General features: G+C 32.0%; 3 protein-coding genes and 1 long non-coding RNA gene across 4 annotated transcripts; all 4 read left to right on the top strand.

Moving 5' to 3' along the window:
• Positions 1-1,876: 1,876 nt before the first annotated feature.
• Positions 1,877-3,552, top strand: LOC111707698 (uncharacterized; the record flags this gene model as incomplete). The annotated part of the gene is given in 4 exon segments (XM_023480837.1): positions 1,877-1,970; positions 2,331-2,390; positions 2,612-3,296; positions 3,474-3,552. Coding segments are annotated over 3 exon segments (261 nt in total), but the record flags the coding sequence as incomplete, so codon positions are not given.
• On the top strand, positions 3,510-7,310 carry LOC111707699 (uncharacterized). The gene is made up of 6 exons (XM_023480838.1): positions 3,510-3,597; positions 5,024-5,093; positions 5,932-5,979; positions 6,304-6,408; positions 6,959-7,066; positions 7,211-7,310. The coding sequence occupies exons 2-6, from the start codon at positions 5,032-5,034 to the stop codon at positions 7,293-7,295; spliced, it is 408 nt and encodes a 135-aa protein (XP_023336606.1). The 5' UTR covers positions 3,510-3,597; positions 5,024-5,031; the 3' UTR covers positions 7,296-7,310.
• Positions 7,311-8,080: 770 nt separating this feature from the next.
• On the top strand, positions 8,081-10,786 carry LOC111707687 (GRAM domain-containing protein 1B; the record flags this gene model as incomplete). Its single annotated transcript, XM_023480827.1, is given in 4 exon segments — positions 8,081-8,197; positions 9,187-9,274; positions 10,133-10,234; positions 10,733-10,786. Coding segments are annotated over 4 exon segments (361 nt in total), but the record flags the coding sequence as incomplete, so codon positions are not given.
• A 1,258-nt stretch (positions 10,787-12,044) lies between these two features.
• LOC111707689 (uncharacterized) lies at positions 12,045-13,942 on the top strand. The gene is made up of 3 exons (XR_002766501.1): positions 12,045-12,113; positions 13,146-13,246; positions 13,873-13,942. It is a non-coding gene; the product is annotated as an uncharacterized LOC111707689 (long non-coding RNA).
• The last annotated feature ends 488 nt before the right edge of the window (positions 13,943-14,430 follow it).

The raw sequence follows: 14,430 nt of genomic DNA, 5'->3' as shown, positions 1-14,430 counted from the left end.
TATGTAAAGTTTAGTGTACCTCTTGTAAAGTTTAGTGTACCTCTATGTAAAGTTTAGTGTACCTCTATGTCAAGTTTAGTGTACCTCAAAGAAACCATAATTTAAAATAATCAAATTTCCTGGGTGGAAGAAAGATATCTAATGATTGATTTTTGAGCAGAAAATGTTTTGAACAGAAAATGTTTTGATCTGAAAATGTTTTGATCAGAAAATGTTTTTATCAGAAAAGGTTCTAATCAGAGAATGTTTTGAGCAGAAAATGTTTTAATCAGAAAATGTTTTGAGCAGAAAATGTTTTGATCAGAAAATGTTTTGATCAGAAAATGTTTTTTTCAGAAAATGTTTTGATCAGAAAATGTTTTTATCAGAAAATGTTTTGATCAGAAAATGTTTTATCAGAAAAGGTTCTAATCAAAGAATGTTTTGAGCAGAAAATGTTTTAATCAGAAAATGTTTTGAGCAGAAAATGTTTTGATCAGAAAATGCAAGGCTGTTTCTATTCTGTTAATTTCATTCCTTCTCTCCATGCCGCACTTATCCGCCAAAGAAAATGATCAGTTTTCAGATAAAAAAAAGAAAAGAATATTTTTTTCCTTTTGATTCAAACGAAGGGTTAAAGGGAAACATTGTTGTTCGGACATCGTACGACACTTTCTAATTAGAGGGTCACTTGAAATCACGTCTACAGTCCCTTTAATCCGGGGCATACGGGGGGGGCGACAACCCTGTGTAACCCCCCTAGGCCCCCCCACACCTTAGTATATAAACTTACATTTATATTCTTCTCTTATCAATTGACAATTTGTCCATTTCATGATGATTTCTCAAATTCTTTCATTAGACCTTAATCTTATTATCGGGGTTTATTTAAACTCCATATCTGAGTTCAAGATGTTTGACCCAGAGTTAAAGAGAGCATTATTCAATTAAATAAATTTCACGGGGTTGCGAAATGGGGGAGCAGGGTTGGATATTTGGAGGAGCAGTGGTCCGGTAGGAACAAATAACTTAAAGGGGGAACAATGTTTAGGAAAAGGGGGTGCACTGCAGGGTTGGGAACATTTTCTCATAGAAACAAAGAACATATGACGCATGATAATATAAATCCATTTTCCAAGAACTTTTCAAATTTATAAATGTTAGCTTTGTATCTTAATTAATAAAATATATTAACCATTTTTTAAAGTTAGAGTATTTATTTTCAAACACAAAATACAAAATAATAATGTATGATGGTTCAGCTTAATATAAAACACAAAAGAAACTTTATTATGAGCCAATTCAAAATATAATGTTTGATAATTTTGGTTGATCGTTTTTGTTGAAACAAAGTATACATTTGTTTGAAACACCGTCCCGCCGTTTGACTGTCCTCTACTCTACCCTATGCATAAACATTTTTTTGAGCAAAATTTGCTCACAACTATGAAGTTCAAAGGTTATTTAGAAAAAACCACTGTAAGGTTTTGGGGGTCGGAAAGCACCCACCCCCCAACTCTAATAGGGGTAAGGAAAGTTTTTTAAACGATTTTTTGCAATTTTTAAATTGCATAGGGTAGAAAAGAAGCCGGTTGGTGTAAACAAATTTAAGATAGCCCATAAACTTTTGTTATTTAAACTACAGATCTAAAAATTACATTTTTGAAAAGCCCTGTGAAAAATGGATTTAAAATACGTGCCTTTATAGGGTTAATATAGAGTTTAAAACTGAACTTTCTTCTTAATACTGGTTTATTAGGGGTGTGAACAACGACCGCTAGTGGGGTGAATAAAAAAAAATCGCGCGCTCACGCACGCCAAAACCTCACCCCCCAAGGCTAAACCTCTAGTACGCCCCTGCCTTTAATATCAATATTTATATTTTTAAATTGTTTAGAAATCTGAAGAACCTGAACCTGAGGAGATGATGGATCTATTTGTAGATATGGCGCCAAAAATTAGAAAACAGAAGAAAATATTTGTTGGAAAAGGTATAAGATCAATTTTGTTCAAGATCATATCTAAGTTTATGTTCAAATAATGTTGTAATCTCTGTTTGTCTGTTTACTTGTTTGTCCAGTCATAACCCAGGAACCCCTTGACCGATTCACTTAAAATGTTGACTGGGGAACTCAGAAAACCCACGAAAATGTTCTTAGTTTGGTTTGAAGATTTCAAGTTGAATGGGTTCACTTAAATTGGGGGAAAAAGCTAAAATCGTAATTTACGACTACATACAGGTAAACGGCGGGTTTCAACTATGAATACCCTGGGCAACGGTGTGTTCTCAAGATTGTTCATAAATATAGAAAATAGTTTGAACGAAAAATATTATTCATAAATATATTTAGAGGAAAAACCCGCTTCTAGTAGATTAGCAATACGCCCAGAGTGTACAGATCCAGTACTAGGTAATACATTTTATCTCGGGGGGGGGGGGGGTATTAAAATAATTTTAAAAATGTATGAAGTTGTGAAACCATTTTTTGGAATGAGGGGAATCGCTTAAGTTTATCCATGATTTTTGATACTAGAAAAAATACATTTTTAGTTAATTTTGCGTTCTAAAGGATGAGACACTCCCCCCCCCCTCAAGGGTTCTAGGATTCTTGAATAGTTTGTTTTTGTTCAGCGTTAGGTAGTGAACTAGAGAGCTGGGGTGAGGGTGGAACTGAAGCAGGATGGAGTGAAGATTCAAGTTTAGATGATCTCCTCAAATTGCAGAAATTGAAAAGATGATTAAAAAAAGAGTAAAATGGATGAATCTGTAGTTGTTGCCAATATGATCACTTGGTTATGTCTTCGACGTTAAACTTTACATTATTTAAACTTTAAAGCCTCAATGTATATGTCCACAGTTATGGCTATTAATGGTTAATGGTGATATCATTTTGAATTTATATTTTAAAACTAGTATCTAAATGATCTTTTAAACACTATTATTTTTTAGTTTGTTTTGGAAGAGATACAAAACCAGGGCGGGTCTTTAATAAATGTTTTCATCACTGAACATCTAAATAATTATTTTATTTTTACAAGTATTTTGAGACACCTTGCATATTCTATCTGTGATATTCCTCTAGGTGTGTTGTGTGATTACAGTATTTTTATTTATTAACTTAATTATTGTTTTTCCCAATTTCTTTTTCATTCAAAAATTTTAAAATATTATTTTTGTAAAATAATGCAATTTTTTCTAGTTTCGAAAATGTTGCACAGGTTTTTTTTTTCAATCTGCTACTACGGTTTGAAAAATAATTTCTTATTAATGTGGTAAGATAATAATATTACCCCTTTTTGATCAGTGTATTGCAGGGGTATAAATTTAATAGATTAACCCCCCCCCCTCCCATTAACCCCGATTTAAAAAAATTCTTTTTGATACTTTTCTAATTTAGCGGAAAAAAACTTAAAATATCTTAACATTCCTTTTACACTTGGAAGGGGGGGGGGTTGATTTTCAAGAAAATATATACCTCTGATGTATGGTGCAGATTATCTGTAATTTGGAGATTGTTAGCTTGCTAAGTCATCTAAAAGTAATTGTTTAAATTGTTGTTGAATGTTTCAGAAGGATGTGAGGGGTCTCTTTAAGAATTAGACAAATACTGTCAACAGGTAACTTTTAATCCAAATACAATGCTCAGAGCTGACAACTTTAGAATGAGATATCCTTAATCCCGATTACTTAATCTGAGGATCCAATGGACACACTTTTGATTTTCTTCTTAAACCGTTCTTTCTTGGATAAAGTAGAGAAAATCATAAACCGTTTTTTAAATTAGATAGCCCCCCCCCCCTCCGTTTCTCTATATTAATGTTAAATGGCGCGCAAAATGACTCTGATTGGTTGAATTTTATACACTTCTCAGGATACAAGTACAAGATTAGGTTAGTCTCGAGATTAAGAAAAACAGAGGATCAAGCATTAATCTCAATATCCACCATTCTAAAGTTTCAGCTCAGAGCTGAAAACTCTTCTTGTATTGTGTATATTATGATTAATACTTGACATAAACCTTTTGTTAATCTGCAGATTAATTTATATTTATTCGATATCCCGCATGTTAATCGCTTCCAGTATGGGTTGAATGGAGCTTTGATCAAGGGAGTAAACAACTAAAATGAAGATATGGAAAAGATCCTCAAATTAAAAGTGTCACAGTGTATATCGAGATCAATAGTTCGGGATTATAACTATCTCAACCAACAAGTTCCCAGCTCAGGTCCCATTTTATTTTGATGCGGATGCGGATCCAACTCAGTTTTCCAAGTTTCCAGATTTCTGATTGCAGAAGTTTTAATATTGCAGACCCGGATCCTGTGCAGTACTTATCAACCATATTTGTTTGTGTGGAATTTAACCTTGCTGGAATCATTTGTTAAGAATAATACCAGATAAATTTTACCAACAAGATTATTTTGTCTAAAATTATACAGACCACAAATTCTTATTCTCATTTCAATCAGATTTTATTTGTTTTAAATTAATGTAACCAATTTATTCTTTTTTCGAAGTGTATTTGACGTTGATTTTTTTGCTTTTTTCAATCAATCATATTTTTGGTCTGAAAATTTGATAAATCTAAGTTAGTTTAAAATCATATTGTCTTTTCATATCTATTCATATCATTGTAATTGGTATTATCAAGTGCTAAGAAGTTTTTGCTGGGATTTTTATTTTTCTAGCTTGTTTAAAATCAAAGTGTAAGTATTTTCACACCGAACGTAGCGAGGTATGAAAATACTTTTATTTTGATCAAAAACAAACTAGAAAAAGTAAAAATAAACCTATTTGCACGCATGATACCCATTACAATAGCATATATATATAAAGTTTAATTCAATGTTACCCCCCCTTATTTTATAGCAGATCGATAAAGTTACTTTTTCAACCTACAACGGAAAAAATTAGGTGTAAAATTTGCAATTTTAGTAGCAGGGTGATAAAGTCATTTTTTCGCCCTACAGCGGGAAATATTAGGTTTTATAAATTCCCTCAAAACTGAATAAATGTTTAAATCTGATATATCTACTTATCTAGGTTGCAAGATGACTGGTATACAGGACAATTCATATACACCTGACTATCTGGACTCACAGGCTGAGGACAGGTAACTTCTTCCATGGATTCATCCAGACAATATGTGCAGGGACTGAATTTTATGAATTTCAGCTAAGTCGGTGAACTACCTACTGCCGGTTCAAATTTGAACCACCGATTCAAAGTTTACGATTCTGGAAGAATTTAAATCGGTGATACAAATTTGAACAGGCGGTAGGCAATTCAACGACCCTGAAAATTCATTAAATTAGGTCCCTTTAGTTGGGTATCATATTGTGGTTATTTTATGGGTTGCAGGGAGGGGTGGTTACCTGATAACACTTGTGTTATTGGGGAGTCTTAATAAATAAATAGATAGGTAGAATATACAATTTGTTTTTTAAAGGAACTGTAAGCGTAATTTCCACAACAGTACCCTGGAAATCTTTATCTGATGATATCGTCTTTTTTCTAGGTGAAAAGTGCTTAGTTCTGATAATTCAGACATATTTACCTGCAGTAGAAATGCGCAATTCAGTTTGTATATAGAGAAACCATAATTAAAAATGATATGTTTTCAAAATTATGAAAATATACCTAATTCATGCCTGATCAGGCATTGCCATCTTTGCATATAGGGTCATTTGAAATTACGCTCACAGTTCCTTTAATATTGTAAAAAGGTTTGTGTGTGTATTGTGCTCATCCAGTATCATTTTTTTTTTTCTCCGTCTAACTTAGAAAAATTCGTAATTCGATACCGGGTAAATCCATGTTTTTCTCTGTTAAAATATTCAGTTTTTTTTTTAGGGCAAATCGAATGGATGCCTTTCTAAAATGCGCGAAATGTAGAAACAAAAAATTTATTTTGATTTTATTATTATTTAAAAAAATATATTATTGTTTAGATATTCTACGGATGCAAATCATGTCTCTGGAGACTTCTTTAAATCAAGGCAAAGAATACTTAAATAATTCAAGGATGAAAGTTCCCAAACATAACAAAATATTTAGAAAAAGAAAAAAGGGAATAAGTGTGTGAGACCTAATTTTTATGAATGACATGGAATTGTAAAAACATCAAGAAATGTAAAAAACCGACAGAAGAGAAGCAGCATAAAACATCACAATGTAGAATTTTTATTTTAGTTCCTTTAAAACAGAAATGAAGGTTCTTGATATAATGTCCTTGGAGTAATCAGAAACCTACCTTCTGTAAATATGATTGATTGATTGGTTGATAAAAGTTGAACAGAGAATAATATTCTTGCGTTGACCAGACGAAGTGGATCAACCCCTTCCTTAACTGGATCCGGAGTCTCCAATCCCTCCACCTATCCTGTATCCTCTACCCCTGTAAACCTACCTCCAGGAACCAACATTAGGTAATTTTTAGATAATTTCACAATCTTCCTCTTTTAACTTTTAGTCTACATCAACAAACTTTAATCTCGAACTAAAAATTTAAAAAGATTTATCACAAATTTACACAAATAGAATCAGATCCGGGCTGAAAACCAACAAAAAGTTTGGGAATTAACCCCCCCCCCCCGTGGAGCATAAAACAATCCCTACATCTCATGATTTGATTTAATTTGCATGCAAACATTACCCTTTCGTTACAGTAAACAATAACAAATTACGATTACATTGATGAAATTCCAACATGTTGGAGGCATGTCTTATTTTCTAGAAAAATCATTTTTCCTTACAAAATAATATATTTGTTACAAGAGTTATTTTGGCTAGTGCGAAATTTGTTTAGTGGTTTTATTCGGTAATTTGCAGAAATAAATGAAACGGTTTTTAGGGGAAAATCAAATAAGTTTTGGGTAAAAAGAATATCAATTTTTTTTCCCCAAATCATTAAAAATCATTCGACCCCCCCCCCCTTGCCCCGAGTTCTCCTCTGACGATAATCAATATTTTTACTAGTCAAAGTAATAGTAGTGGGCGTTCCTCTAGAGGTACCACGCCCCCTGCTCCCTCCTTCAGGAAGGGGAAAGGGGGTCATAGTTCCGGACAAGGGTCAGATAACTCCAGGTGAGAAAGTCTATAAAATTCTTGTTGAATTATGTATTCCCATTGCATGGATAGTTTGAAGTGAAAGGTTCCAAAAATATTCGAAAGTGTAAAATACGTGCCTGGCCCTGAAAGTTTGTAATTTTTACTTGTTTTTTCTTCTAGATCTTCTCATTCTAAGTCACCAAAACAATCTTCGTTAACAGGTACTTCTTTTTATTCGTCATTATTTACATTTCTTTTTAAATAACATTCAGTCGGATTTATTGCATTTACCATTTACATAGTATAGCTAGGGTGTTTGCCGTTTATTCTCTTCAAAAATCGTTAGAGAAAACTATTATATTAAACGACTTATTGACAATGAAAAAAGAAAATATTATCAAAAAAAAAGGTCAATGAAGACAATATTTAAAAACATTACATCTAAAAGACTATATTATTAAGAAAAGATAATATTAAAGATAAAAAGACAATATTAGCAAAGAAAAAGAAATTATCAATGAAGACATTATTTTAAAAAAATTACAACTTAATGACCTATTTATCAATAAAAAGACAATATTATCAACAAAAAGACAACATTATCAATAAAAAGACAACATTATCATTAAAAATACTTTGTAATCAAAAAAGACAGTATTTTTAACAAAAAGCCAATATTATTGATAAAAAGACAACTTTATCAAAAAAGACAATATTATCAACAAAAAGACAATATTATCAACAAAAAGACAATATTATCAATAAAAAGACAATATTATCAACAAAAAAAAATATTTTGCTCGCATTTTAAAAACGCCCTGAATTCCGAACTTTTTATCTCATTACATCCCGCGGCTGCTATGCCATGCAGTAATTTTATAAGTGCCTTCAATGAATATTAATATCAAGAGTTCAAGATAAACAATACTCCACACAAACAATATAAAATCGGTTTACCATACAATGCCATTTGTAATTAAATTTTTACTTAACTTTTTTGCGAATTTTTGCTTAGATGTTCCAATGTTTATAATTGTTAAATGTGTCCAGTAAGCTTTCTAGTGCCGGATATAATCCTTCCGGAAGTAGTTTTACCTCAGCAAACTCTGATAAACTAAGAAGCAAGAAGAAATCGTGGATTAATAATGCTTTAAATCCTACATATACGTAAGTAAAATCTCTTCCTTTTTTACTCTTTGGTAAAGGGATATTTTGTTGAACTGTAACATGTAAGCGAAATTTGAAGTTACCCTTCATGTAAAGATTGCAATGTGAATGCCAGATTCAAAGCGATACTATTGAAACATTTATCTGATCAATAATATGGAATTTATTCTCCTTTTCTAGCTTTATTAGTGGTTATTTCCAATAGCTCCTTCGATTTTTTTAAAATTTATTTAACAAAATTTTTTTAACAAAATTTAAAAAAGAGCAGGGAATTTTTTTCTCCGACTGTTGTATCTTCTTTTTTAACCGATCATACATCTGTTTTCTGTTTCTCTTTTGTAGATCTACGTATTCTAATCCCTTGTAGACAAAGGAGATATGTATTTTGACACATATTTTTGCTTTTGTTTCTCGCTAATATTCCGCAAACCTGCAACTCTCTTTTTGGCAATTTTCTTTTTCATACTTTTCTTTAATTTGATATCTTGGCGCGGATATGGATCGATCCTTTTAATAATAGAATATTTCCAATTTTGATTACAATTCACCATTCACCATTCTGTTTTTTTTCTCAATATTTTTGAAGAACTTGAACTTCTAATTGTGCAATGATGTGGAAAGTTTAAATAGATAACACTTAAAATATGTTTTTTGAGAGGAAATATGCGGATCCACGTAACCGGATCCTAGGGGCAAAATGCTAACCATAACCAGCTAAAAATGATCTCTCGGAGGACACAAATGTAAACTGTAACCTAAAGATCTTTTATTAAATATTTCATAATCTGATGGTTAATTGAGTTTCAGCATAAAAAAGCGAAAGAAGAAAATAAGAATAAGAAATGTTTCATTTTTGGAAGAAACAAAAATCATTAAATCTTGAAGAATTATTCATGACCTGGATCCGGATCCATTTTCTCAGGGCGGATCCAGGATCCGGATCCGGATCCAAATGAAATAAATCCTAAGGTAGATATTATTATTTTCAGGTCACGTTGTGAAGATTTTCGTCGTAATTTCCCAACCCTTCCAGCAGACGAGATGCTGCTAGGAGACTATTCATGTGCACTTCAAAAGGAACACAACATTATTTATCTTCTTTAAAAAAGAATTAGGTTTTTGTCAAGAATTCTTAGTTTTTAATTTTTTGTATCTTTGCAACCCAATGTTGCATACCTTAAATGTTCTAAACTGTGAATTCAGTTAGATCAAATAATCTAAGTTTGAAATATCTAAGGTTTACACCGTCAGGTTGCAATGACATAGGGATTAGAAAATTTTTGTTTGTGGTAAGGACTTATTACATTTATCTATATATGTAAAGTAGTAATCTCTGTTTTTTTGTTTGTATGTCCGATCATAACTCAGGAACTCCATTGCCTGAAGTTTTGGTTGAGGAACTCTGTAGAACCACAAAAATGTTCTTAGCTTGGTTTAAAAGGTCTAAGTTTAATAGAGGTTGACTGTTTTAATTAAAACTTTGTTTTCAAGCAAAGCTAGTAATTATATAATTAGTTTGTTAACAACTTAACAAAAAATTAGAATTATATCTCTCTCTTCCCAATATATTCCTCCAACAAACTTTGTTTTCAAGCAAAGCTGGGTTCCCAGGCTAGTATTTATATAAATTTATAAGTTTGTTAACAAATTCTCTTTTACTAGAATTATATATCTTCCCAAAATATTCCTCTAACAAACTTTGACCTCATTAGGAATACGGACTTAAGAAGATCAAATCTGAAAGCAATGAATTAATAAAAAAAAACTTTGATCTAATGAAGCAAGGAGTTTCCAATAATGATAGGACTTTAGAGAAAACGTTTTTTAAAAATTTAAGTAGACCATATTTATTTTTAACATTAGATTAAAAAAAATTTTCAAAATCGTGATACATTAATTTTCATAAAAATGATAATAAATGTGTGTGTTTGTCAGGACATATTAGTTCATGGTCGAATTTTTGTGACAATAAACTTCCTTTGCTTCTACGCAAATATATTTAAATGGGAGACAGCAGTAACCATCAGATGGAAGGAGGTAAAAATATCACCCCCCCCCTTAAAAGAATTTGAAGAGTTATAAGAAAACTTTATAAAAGATTAAAACATCTGTTTCAAAAGGCACATGAGAATATTTTATGAGATACAATGGTGTTCCAAGCTTTCTATATAAATCTTACATTTGATGGTGGTTTTGGTTTTCTCGCACGCTGATCTGAAAGTCTTCTATTGGGCTTTTTTCAGGTGTCAAGTTCTTCGTGTGTTAGTGTAAATTCTTCCTCCGTGTGTCAGTAAAATTTCGTCTGCGAATGCAAAGAACTATAATCAACTAGTTTTCATTGTGGATATTACAGAGTTGATGTAGAATCGGTTTATTAGATAATATCCTTTAAAGTATATTCTGTGAACACAGCGGACTGCAATTCTTCCTTAATTCTGTAGAATGAATGAATGTAGATCAGGATATACCTGAACTAGTTTAAATTCAGGTCAAGAGCGATCTTATTCTTTTAAAGAATAATTGTTAAAATGTCAGAAGTATTCACCTTCTGGAATTGATCTAGATACAATCCCTCATGAGCAACAGTAATACGTAGTACAGAAACGATACGTACAATCGTCCTCGGATTCTTTCTGCCTGCAATCTGCATAGAAATTATTGTTAATCTAACATTTGTCACAAGTTATATTTAAACAATACCTGGGAGGTTTTCCAGACTAGCTGTGTGCTGTAGATCACCGTGAGATCTCGTTAGATCACCGCGAGATTCCGTTAGATCACCGTGATATCCCGATAGATCACCGTGAGATCGTTGTGAAAGCTGACTGAGGTGTAGATGGGTGAAAATCAGATGAAGGATCAAACTGTAGATAGGAAGCCCTGGTAAAGATATCTCGTATCAGTCCTGTTCCGCATCTAATGATCAATCAGTTGAAATCGCGTTTCAACATCAATTATCTTCAACTGAATACATTTCAATAAGTTCTGTTCTGTTTATTGACCTGCTTGTGTTTGTGAGACAATCCTAGTCTCTTTGGAGCCTCAAGAACTCCGGGTTTTACTGATCAACTCTTGATGATCAACTGGATCAAACAACTGCAATACAGTTCATGAATCTAATGCTTTATATGATCTCCGAACAAAGTTTTGATGACTATTTTGTACTGAGAATGTTATTTGAACAACGGATCACTTCTTGAGATAGGATTAGGGAGTCTTAATGATCTTGATATTTTGAATGAAATCTTGGGATTACATGACAACTCAGTTTTTAAAATACAGATTAAAAAATCCATTTTTATATTTTTTTAATTCGTAGATTTGACAGGATAAAGGGAATATTCTTGGTTATTAAAGGGAGTGACCGGCTATGTAAGGTAGTCGTACTGAGTATGCAGTGTTGTGGAAAACTTCTTTCGGATTCATTTGAGACATATTAACCTTTTTAAAGATTTGTAAATAATTAATAATGAAAAAGAAACTAATTCTGAAAAAGTATCCTCCCCCAAAGTAGGAGTTTTGAACGTCGAATTTGCGCTCAAACTCAGGAATTAAAGATCTTTAAAAAGTTTTATATGTCTCAAATGAATCTGAAAGAAGTTTTCCACAACACTGCATACTCAGATCGACTACCTTACATAGCCGGTCACTCCCTTTAAAAATCCTGCATATATTGTTCTTATACACTTCTTAAATAAGAGATTATGGTTTAAACTAAATTTGTTTTAATACCCCACTGAGTGCGGGGGGGGGGTCAAGATGCATTGTTCAAATCTGTTTGAGTTATCATGTTATGTGTACCCCGGTCTTATTTCTGCAACGGATTTAAATTCTTTGAATAATTGATTATTAATTTCAGGAAGAGCTTGAAGAGAATAAACTTGCGATTAATGAAGGTTCCTTTCTTCCAGACATGGTAGATCTTTTTATCAGGGGTTTGTTATAACACAAGGAGTTCTCCTTTGCAGTCTTGGGAGTATGGAATAGAAGGGAGATATAACTGACGCGGTTCGACCTACCATATGATTATATATGCTTGCAGACGGTACTCTATTTATAGGAAATATTTGTTTGATGTACAATTACCGCGTATACACTAACCTATTCTGAATATTTGTTATACAAATGGAGTACCCGTCTGCAAAGCATGTATAATCATTGGGCATATGGTAGGGCAGGCCGCGTCAGTTGTATCTCCCTTCTATTCCTTTCTCCTTGCTTCTTCTCTTGATGTGCTTGGTCATAGGGGTTTCTTACCGATGCGTACAAACTCGAAGATTTCTTAATTGGTGAACAGTGTACACTTACAATGTACATGCATGCTTATAGGGGCTCCATAAACATAAGTAATAATTGATAGATATAAATATATAAACGCTTTCAGGGTCTGCAAGATACTAATTGGTTCATACTAAATAGTGATGTTTTAATTTACGATGTACTATATACAACGTACATACTCAGAGGGTTTACAGACCACGTTTAAGTCCATATTACACTTGAGGAATAGCACAGTACCAGAGCACATGAACCAGATTTTAAAGTAAAAAAGGGTTAACTTGTGATTGCAATATCTAAATATAGTAATAGTTAATTTCTAATTTCGACAATTAAAATGATAAAAGCATGATTTCTAGAGACCCTCCATGCAAACATCTCAATTCCTACACAATGGTAATCGTGGAACTTATATCCTATTGTCGTTTTCTACGGTTATAAGAGGTTGATTCATTTTCCTACATTGTACTTCAGTATAAATTCGTAAGTCACTTTTGTAGAAAACCCACAAAAAATAATAAGTTTTTAAAATTTAAAATTTGATATTTTAATCATACTTGAGCAGACAAAGCTTATAAGGGTACCGTTGTGAATCGGACATTGTCATCTTTGCATGGTGGGTCACTTGAAATTTCTATTATTAACAATATTTTATTTGCTGGGTTTCTAGGTTGGAAATCTTGTGATGAAAGCAACCTCAAATAAATCCATGGATTCTCTTCCAACAGATTTGTCAGATAATTCAGAGTCAGGGGATAATATGCTTCACAGGTATTTCAAGCCCAGCATGGATTCTGAAACAAAGTTTGTCGGGATGCAACAAGTTTAAGCCAGTGCTTAGGATCCAGATCTGGATTCGCTGGATCAGCAACATTTGGCTTCCTGAATCCGATTCAATAAGCAAGATATCAACTAAAAACTAAAAACTTAAAAAAATGAGAAGAAAAATTTAATGAAATGTGTCCTTCACTGGTATCAGCACTTGTGCCTCAATTATATTGCAATTTAAACTTATCAGAGAACAAATAAATAATAAAGAGAGAATTTTTTGAAACTATGAAATAAAATATCAGTTCGAGTTAAGAAATGTTTTGACACCTCAATTTCTTCAAAAATAGGCAATCAAGACCCTTAAATATTAAACTTTTCAGATTACCTCTAATTTTTATCAAAATTAATGTATTTTTTTCTTGTCTGTTCTAATTATTGTTTTCAAATTTCCTCCCTTGAACTCATTAGCGTTAAAAAATTGTGAGGTAGCTCGGATGGATCCGGACTGTATGCTGCATGTTAATGCGCTGCGCACCGACGGCGGTCTGGGGGATCTATGTCGGGTTCCTTTTCAGATATATCCTTATTATTATTATTAATAAATATTCATACAGTTCTTCTTTTAGAAGAAAACCAGGGGTTCATCGGTCCCTTCCAACTCTAGGATCACAGGGTAGACCAGGCATATTTAGGAAATCAATCAAATCAATTAAATTGATCTGTAGAATTTATTGAATCAGTCAAATCAATCAAATCAGTCAAATCGTCAAGTCAGTCACATCAATCAGTTACATCAATTATTTTAATTATTCCAATTACATTAATGAATTTAATTGAATGTATTCAATAAATTAATTTAATTAAATTAATAAATTAGGTTAATTAGATTAATTGGATTAATTAGATTGGGTCAATTAAAAGAATTCAATTAATTAAATAAATTATCGTCAATTAAATGAATGATATCAATTAAATCAATTATTTTAATTCAATTATTAAATACAATTAAATAAATTAAATCAATTAAATAATTTGAATAAATTAAATGAGCAAATAATTTAATTAACTAAACAAATCATTAAAATCGATAAAAAAAATAATTATTATTTATATTAAATCAAATACTTAAGTGGAAATTAATTTGCACAGTAATTAACTAAACCCCAACATGTATTGCAGGATAA

Source organism: Eurytemora carolleeae, unplaced genomic scaffold (assembly GCF_000591075.1).
Source record: "Eurytemora carolleeae unplaced genomic scaffold, Eaff_2.0 scaffold796, whole genome shotgun sequence".
NCBI classification, from domain to species: domain Eukaryota; kingdom Metazoa; phylum Arthropoda; class Copepoda; order Calanoida; family Temoridae; genus Eurytemora; species Eurytemora carolleeae.
The sequence above is the reverse complement of the archived record's forward strand: the minus strand, read 5'-3'. Positions and strand labels throughout refer to the sequence as shown.

What these genes read in the sequence shown, in the direction of transcription:
- LOC111707699 (XM_023480838.1), top strand. Translation starts at nt 5,032, where the DNA reads ATGACTGGTATACAGGACAATTCATATACACCTGACTATCTGGACTCA. An exon ending in GGAGACTTCTTTAAATCAAG is followed by an intron (nt 5,980 to 6,303) that starts GCAAAGAATACT and finishes TGCGTTGACCAG; the next exon opens with ACGAAGTGGATCAACCCCTT. An exon ending in CAAGGGTCAGATAACTCCAG is followed by an intron (nt 7,067 to 7,210) that starts GTGAGAAAGTCT and finishes TTTTTCTTCTAG; the next exon opens with ATCTTCTCATTCTAAGTCAC.